This window comes from Aethalodelphis obliquidens, unplaced genomic scaffold (genome assembly GCF_003676395.1).
Source record: "Aethalodelphis obliquidens isolate GAN/ISIS:26980383/991018 unplaced genomic scaffold, ASM367639v1 scaffold23, whole genome shotgun sequence".
In the NCBI taxonomy this organism is placed as follows: Eukaryota; Metazoa; Chordata; class Mammalia; order Artiodactyla; family Delphinidae; genus Aethalodelphis; species Aethalodelphis obliquidens.
The window spans coordinates 22,216,291-22,225,032 of NW_020837967.1; the positions used below are offsets into that span (position 1 = coordinate 22,216,291).

Consider the following 8,742-nt stretch of genomic DNA (forward strand, 5'->3'; position numbering starts at 1 on the left):
CACTCTTCCCCAGCGTCCGTTTTCAGCTCTGACTTCCGAATGACTTGGTTCTGTGGAACACTGACCTGGCAGGAGCTGGTGTCGCTGATGTTCCTGATGGGGTGGCGGAGGATTCAGCAAGACTCTTGAGTTGGAAGTTGAAGATGAAATGGATGAGGTAGAATGCCTCCTTGAAGAAGTGAGTCCACAGGGCCCTCTGACATCTTCCAAAGGAAGGTCTTACCACAAGGCTGGAAGGATAATCAGGATGCCACCTGGGTGCTCTGTCCCTCCCCAGATGATGGTCTGGCCCACCAGAAATAAGTACAGGTTATTACGAGCTGGTGGTGAATATGAGCGCGTCATCCCTGTGGTTTACCAGCTGAAACGACAGCCTCCAAAGAAAACACACTATGACCAAGCCAGAGGGACTGGAGTCCGGGAGAGCCTCTCACAAATCACTGGAATGTAACTGTGAGAGCTCAAAAACCACGTTCCCCTGCAAAGTAACAGAGATTCGAGGCAGATGCTATAAAGTTTAGGCAATACCCAGCAGCTCTAGAGGAAACAAATTGCTGAGTTCCAGCTTCAAGGAAGAGCTAAATATTGCATCATATGGTATCTCTCTTGATTGAACTATTAAAGCATTATATCAAAAAACAAGAAAACATGATGACATTGTAAAGCCTTTGGAAATATAAGTTGTAAAACAGCAAATAAACTGAACCGTAAAAGTGAAAAAAAATATATTGATTTGTTGTTGTTTTTGTTAGGATCGTTTCCTCGCGGTACACTCTTCCATTGAGGTTTAAAATTATTTAATTTTCTAAACTGCCAAAGTGTGAAACCATTATTTTACTTTCAGATTTATCTTCTCCCTAATCCAGTTTTCGGTTTTCAGTTAGAACTGACATACCGATTTATAGGTGGTCCTTAATGCTCTGATAGGAATATTTGAGACATGAATTATATTCTTGGAACTGTCTTGTACTGATGGGATTGGATTCACATTTTTATGATTGCTGAAAATGAGAATAAGCAAAAATGAAAATTTTCAAAGACTGTTTTTTATAACTGTGCTTAAACTTTAAAATGCGATTTTCTTAAATTCCAAGGCTGGTTTCATTCAACAAATAAACCATGATTTTTAGTCCCCCTTTAAATTCTTGGCCACTCAAAACTCGTCATTGCCATTGATTTGGGCTTCTTTCTGGTAGGCAGGCTTCTGTGACAGTACTACAAGTTGCTCCATTTTGTTCTGACTTTCATCTGAAAATCATTTTACTAACGTTGGAGTTTATGTTACAGAAATGTCAATTTGTACTTTGTGAACTTCACGTACCACTCCCTCTCTAGGAGCACTACCACAGTCATGCTACCACGGTGCCAAAGAATTGTGATTGTAATTCCTGTATCCACAGGTTTAAAATGTGAATTTTACATAACAGATAAAAGATCTGAAAAATTAAAAAAAAAAAAGGTAGACAGTACCTTTTTTTTTTTTTGTAAAGTATAATTTCCACTTTATCGTCTTCCCAGGGACAGTATTTCTTCAGTCTTCAAGGACTTAGCTCCTTACATGGGCTTTGGCGGAGGTCATGGGGCGGCACCCACAGGTCTAAATCAGGGTGGAGGTGTTCGGTCCTTCCGGGCTTCCTGAGAACGACTCTTGACTACGTTGCTGTGAATGGCACAACTCATGCAGTCATGCAGTTTCACATACAGCTTGGGAAGCACATAGGCGTCAAAAACGCTCGCTTCGGAAATGTCTCTGACCGCTGCGGCCTCTACGATGTTCCAAATGACGGATTTCTTAACGGCCTTATCCCTGGGCACGCATCCGGCACAGCTGGTGCAGCGAACAGGCTGCACGTGGCCACGGCCCTTTTCGGCATGACCATTATTCCTTCTTTTCTTGGTCATCTTGGAAGCGAGGAGGTGAGAGAGGTTTAAATATTGTTGATATATATATATGTGTGTGTGTGTGTATATATATATATATATATATATTTTTTTTTTTTTGTAGCAGCTTATTTTCAAGAGTGAAAACCTAGAAATAACCTAAACGTCCATAAAAAGATGAACAGGTAAACTAACAGTGGTACATCCAGATAAGAATGCTACTCATCAAAAAGTAAAGAGATGAGCTATTTGTTTATATCACTGATGAATCTCAAATAATTATGAAACAAAGGAAACCAGAAGAAAAACCCAGTAAACAGTTCATGATTCCAATCAGATAAATTCAAGAAAATGCAAACGTATCTATTCTAAGGGAAAGTACATCAGTGGTTACCTGGAGAGGTGGGAAGGGCAAGAAGAGATAATAATAGGACATGAGGTAAATATAGGCATTATCAGAACTCTGATGATGGTTTTGAGGTTCATACCTAGGTGAAAACTTATTAACTTGTAATACTTCAAACATATGCAGTTTAGTACATGTAAATTATACTTTAATATAGCTTTAAAAATTGGCTCAAGATGAAAAAATCTCTATGCCTCACTCTGGAAAATCGGTTTGGCAACCATATACTGAATCCACCAACTTGCTCCTTCGGCCCTCTGGAGATCAGTCTTCCCTCAGTGGTAGCAAATATGGAGAGCAATGAAGTACTTCCTGGACACCAAGCCAGGCTCAGGCTCTAAGGGAGAGAGCACCTAACCAACCTGACCTAACTCCAGGCCCCAAAAGGCCTCCTGGGGCCTCAAGAAAGCTTGGGACTTCCCTGGTGGTGCACTGGTTAAGAATTCGCCTGACAATGCAGGGGACATGGGTTCGAGCCCTGGTCCAGGAAGATCCCATATGCCTTGGAGCAACTAAGCCCATGTGCCACAACTACTGAGCCTGCGCTCTAGAGCCTGTGAGCTGCAACTACTGAAGCCCGCACGTCTAGAGCCCACGCTTCGCAACAAGAGAAGACACTGCAATGAGAAGCCACACATCGCAATGAAGAGTAGCTCCTGCTCGAAGAGTAGCCCCCACTCGCCGCAACGAAAGAAAGCCCACACGCAGCAACGAAGACCCAACACAGCCAATAAATAAATTAATTAATTAAAAAGCTAAATGTAGCACTCATGATCCTTTGTATTTCTGCAGTGTCAGTTGTTACTTCCCCTTTTTCATTTCTAATTCTGTTTTGAGTCTTCTCCCTTTTTTTCTTGATGAGTCTGGCTAACGGTTTATCAATTTTGTTTATCTTCTCAAAGAACCAGCTTTTAGTTTTATTGATCTTTGCTATCGTTTCCTTCGGTTCTTTTTCATTTATTTCTGATCTGATTTTTATGATTTCTTTCCTTCTGCTAACTTTGGGGTTTTTTTGTTCTTCTTTCTCTAACTGCTTTAGGTGCAAGGTTAGGTTGTTTATTCGAGATGTTTCCTGTTTCTTGAGGTAGGATTTTATTGCTATAAACTTCACTCTTAGAACTGCTTTTACTGCATCCCATAGGTTTTGGGTCATCGTGTTTTCATTGTCATTTGTTGCTAGCTATATTTTGATTTCCTCTTTGGTTTCTTCAGTGATCTCTTGGTTATTTACTACTGTATTGTTTAGCCTCCATGTGTTTGTATTTTTAACAGATTATTTCCTGTAATTGATATCTAGTCTCATAGCATCGTGGTTGGAAAAGATTCTTGATACGATTTCAATTTTCTTAAATTTACCAAGGCTTGATTTGTGACCCAAGATATGATCTATCCTGGAGAATGTTCCATGAGCACTTGAGAAGAAACTGTAATCTGCTGTTTTTGGATGGAATGTCTCATAAATATCAATTAAGTCCATCTTGTTTAATGTATCATTTAAAGCTTGTGTTTCCTTATTTATTTTCACTTTGGATGATCTGTCCATTGGTGAAAGTGGGGTGTTAAAGTCCCCTACTATGATTGTGTTACTGTCAATTTCCTCTTTTATGGCTGTTAGCATTTGCCTTATGTATTGAGGTGCTCCTATGTTGGGTGCATAAATATTTACAATTGTTATACCTTCTTCTTGGATTGATCCCTTGATCATTATGTAGTGTCCTTCTTTGTCTCTTGTAATAGTCTTTATTTTAAAGTCTATTTTGTCTGATAGGAGAATTGCTACTGCAGCTTTCTTTTGATTTCCATTTGCTTGGAATATCTTTTTCCATCCCCTCATTTTCAGTCTATATTTGTCCCTAGGTCTGAAGTGGGTCTCTTGTAGACAGCATATATACAGATCTTGTTTTGGGATCCATTCAGCCAGTCTATGTCTTTTGGTTGGAGCATTTAATCCATTTACATTTAAGGTAATTATCAATATGTATGTTCCTATTACCATTTTCTTAATTGTTTTAGGTTTGTTATTGCAGGTCTTTTCCTTCTCTGTGTTTCCTGCCTAGAGAAGTTCCTTTAGCATTTGTTGTAAAGCTGGTTTGGTGGTACTGAATTCTCTTAGTTTTGCTTGTCTGTAAAGGTTTTAATTTCTCCGTCGAATCTAAATGAGATCCTTGCTGGGTAGGGTAATCTTGGTTGTAGGTTTTTCCCTTTCATCACTTTAAATATGTCCTGCCACCCCCTTCTGGCTTGCAGAGTTTCTGCTGAAAGATCAACTGTTAACCTTATGGGGATTCCCTTGTATGTTGTTGTTTTTCCCTTGCTGCTTTTAATATTTTTTCTTTGTATTTAATTTTTGATAGTTTGATTAATATGTGTCTTGGCGTGTTTCTCCTTGGATTTGCCCTGTATGGGACTCTCTGCACTTCCTGGACTTGACTGACTATTTCCTTTCCCATATTAGGGAATTTTTCAACTATAATCTCTTCAAATATTTTCTCAGTCCCTTTCTTTTTCTATTCTTCTTCTGGGACCCCTACAATTCGAATGGTGGTGTATTTAATGTTGTCCCAGAGGTCTCTGAGACTGTCCTCAATTCTTTTCATTCATTTTTCTTTATTCTGATCTGTGGTAGTTATTTCCACTATTTTATCTTCCAGGTTACTTATCCGTTCTTCTGCCTCAGTTATTCTGCTATTGATTCCTTCTAGAGTATTTTTAATTTCATTCATTGTGTGGTTCATCATTGTTTGTTTGCTCTTTAGTTCTTCTAGGTTCTTGTTAAACGTTTCTTGTATTTTCTCCATTCTATTTCCAAGATTTTGCATCATCTTTACTATCATGACTCTGAATTCTTTTTCAGGTAGACTGCCTATTTCCTCTTCATTTGTTTGGTCTGATGGGTTTTTACCTTGCTCCCTCATCCGCTGTGTGTTTCTCTGTCTTCTCATTTTGCTTAACTTACTGTGTTTGGGATCTCCTTTTCGCAGGCTGCAGGTTCATAGTCGCTGTTGTTTTTGGTGTCTGCCCTCAGTAGGTAAGATTGGTTCACTTTGTGTAGGCTTCCTGGTGGAGAGGACTGGTGCCTGTGTTCTGGTGGATGAGGCTGGATCTTGTCTTTCTGGTGGGCAGGACCGTGTCTGGTGGTGTGTTTTGGCATGCCTGTGAACTTATTATGATTTTAGGCAGCCTCTCTGCCAATGGGTGGGGTTGTATTCCTGTCTTGCTAGTTGTTTGGCATGGGGTGTCCAGCACTGGAGCTTGCTGGCCATCGAGTGGAGCTGGGTGTTAGCGGTGAGACAGAGATCTCTAGGAGAGCTCTCGCCAATTGATATTACATGGAGCTGGGAGGTCTCTTGTGGTCCAATGTCCTGAACTTGGCTCTCCCACCTCCGAGGTTCAGGCCTGACACCTGGCCAGAGCACCAAGACCTTCTCAGCCACACAGCCAGGTACGTGGGGAGTTTCTTGCCTTTTGGGAAGTCTGAGGTCTTCTGCCAGCGTTCAGTAGATATTCTGTAGGAGCTGTTCCACATGTAGATGTATTTCTGATGTATTTGTGGGGAGGAAGGTGATCTCCTCGTCTTACTCCTCTGCCATCTCAAAGGTCCCCTTCAAACTCTTTTTCAAAGTCGTAGCACTTGCACTTCCACTGTTCACTGGCTAGTGCCAGCAGTCTCCAAGTCACATCTCCCACCTGCGTCTGTCGCCTCCAGCACAACTGTGATGGTGCTCGCTGATTCCACCACCACCGTTGCCCCAGTGAGCCCGTGGGGGGCCCCCAGGTGAGCTGGGATGCAGAGCTATCCCTCTGTGGCCTGCTGAGGCTCATTGCCCGACGGGAAATGGTTAATTAGAACACTCAGAACACCAAGTACATCTGCAGCTGTTCCTGCCCCTGATTTTGCCATAAAGATCCTGACCTTCAGGGGCACAGAGGGACTCGCCCTTGGCATCCAGGAGCTAAAACTCAAAGGTTAACCAGCTTCATCTTCTCACCTCCTAAAGACCCAAAAAACAAAAAACAAAAACCTAATGCATTCTTAAAGGTCATCCACAGACACTATGAATCCTTCTTAATGCTCTAGCATTTCAACATGTCACAGCGTTATTAAACCCTAAAAAGGAAAATTCACAAATTAATTCTGCACTAAAGAGAAGCCCCGGGTGAAAACTCAAATCCCGACAATTGAGAGTAAGACTCCTTAGGCAAGAAAGTTTATAAATATCATCGGTGGGTAGAGGGGTGGTAGGATACCCTCCGTGAGGTAGATCCCCAGAGTTACTGATCTCACTAATACAGTTTATTCTGTCCCCATTTCTCCAGCTTCACAGTCGCAATTTGCATCTATCTATGAGGTGCCCCGATACACCCTCACTCAGTTACCTGTGGGCTACATCAATATCCCCACCATGGGGGACTTTCCTGGTGGTCCAGAGGTTAAGACGCCACGATTCCACTGCAAGGGGCACAGGTTCAATCACTAGTCGGGGAAGTAAGATTGTCCCCACCATGTATGCAGACAGGACCTTCATGGGTTTGCTCTGTTTTCAAACACCAGCTATGGCCTTTGACTGCCAATATTCTACTGAGGCCAGAAACTCATGAAGTTACTGCACAAGACATTCAAACTGTGGTCCAGATTTTGACTAACCACAGTTGGGTCACCGCACCCCAAAAGATCCAAGACTCTACCATGTCAGTTTAATTTGGGGGCATCATTTGGTCCCCAGAAGGCTGCTCCAAACCATTTCCAGTCAATAACCCTACTTCCCGGCCTCTCAAGCCCAACATCTACTTGCCTATTTAGATTCTGGAAGCAACATACATCCCATCTACTCATTTCATTAAGATCTATCTAGGCAATCACAAGAAAATCAGGTCAATCTGAATGGAGGTCACCCCAAGGACAGGCCCAGGAGGCCACCCCAAAAGCCACCCAGCTAACAATGCCACCAGTGGCATCTGGTGGCTTCTTTACTGTGGAAACTCTACACACTCATTCTCATGCTTTCTGGAGTCTCCTTGCCCGAGAAAGATGGCCCCTCACCTGGCCCCACAGGCTACTTGCAAGGTCCCCTGAGTCCAGGAGAAAGGGAATCCATTTATTTTATGGACAAGAACACCACCATCCCATGGGAATCCACCGGAGAGTTACTTCTTTCCATCCCACTGCCAAGACATGGTAGATAAAGAATGGGCCACAAGGTCAGTCACATGGGCACTGGAGGAGTCCCTCAATAAATGTATGTTTATTGTCCATATTTTTACAGACTCCTTGGTGGTAGCTAATGGGTCCACTCTTTGGTCTAACCAACAAGCACAAACTAGATTTCATATTCAGGATTGTTCCCTATGGGGCCTTCCACACCGGGAATATACTGTTGCTTTAATATACTACATTTAAGTCTCCCATGACTCAGCTCATTCTAAAGGTCCCATGGAAAAGGCTCCCTTTAATGCCATAGCTACCAACTTGCTCACCTTTATTAAGTAAACTCATATGGCACTCCCATTTCCTTGGCTCTAAGGGCCCAGTCATTGTGGACCTTGGATTCTTAAACATGGTATCAAACACCATGGTATCCCAATGCCACTGGCTGTAACCAAAACTTTAGCCTCCCAATGCGATTTCTGTGGCCTGTTCTGTCCTGGCATCGCGGCCAATGAGCATTATACCAAAGGAGCAAATGTCCCTTCATTCATTAGCAAATTGATTGTATTGAGCTGTTGCCCCAGTTTGTGGGCATAAGTCACTATGGCCTCACAGTGATTAATACTTATGTGGGCCTACTTTGGGTTTATCCTTCCCAGTATGCTACTGCTGACACCACTACTGTAGGTCTCACCAAAACTCTGTTAGTTCCCTTTGGGTCCCCAGATATTATCCACTCTGATCGGGGTACACGCTACTCACTCAGCGTAGTCATGAGTCTTAAAACAGGCATCACTGGGAATTCCATTCTTCCTATTGTCTACAGGCAGCCGTCCTAATAAAGAGCCCTAATAAAGAGACATACGACCGATTCAAAGACACCCTCATGATATTACAAAATGGACAGTGGTCTCCGAAATAAATCTCTTTTGCCCTCTGCCATAGTTACCTGGAACTCTTGACTTTTAAGTCTTATGACATCCTACCAAAATATAACAAGGGTCCCTCTTCCCCTCATTCTAGCCATAAAAGAGAACACTACTCACCTACAGATCTATCAAACCCAAGGAGAATTCCCTTTCCTACTTAATAACACCTGCCCATTCTGCCATCCTTTCTCAAACCTGGAGCCCAGATGAAGGCAGATTAAAAAATGGGACCTGCTGAAAATGAGGGACCTTCCCCCCTAAACAGACTATTCTATATGCCTTAAGAAAGCTGTCTGCCAAAGACTGCTGCCTCCCCTGTCCCCGATATGACCTTTTTAAAGGTTCGCTAACTACAGGTCGCCCTTTGTAGGAAACAGATG

General features: G+C 42.5%; 1 protein-coding gene across 1 annotated transcript; it reads right to left on the reverse strand.

Annotated features, from left to right (window-relative positions):
- Positions 1-1,502: 1,502 nt before the first annotated feature.
- LOC113628391 (40S ribosomal protein S26-like) lies at positions 1,503-1,902 on the reverse strand. Its single transcript, XM_027121978.1, has one exon. It carries the CDS (start codon positions 1,900-1,902, stop codon positions 1,603-1,605), a length of 300 nt encoding a protein of 99 aa, XP_026977779.1. The 3' UTR covers positions 1,503-1,602.
- Between the last annotated feature and the right edge of the window lie 6,840 nt (positions 1,903-8,742).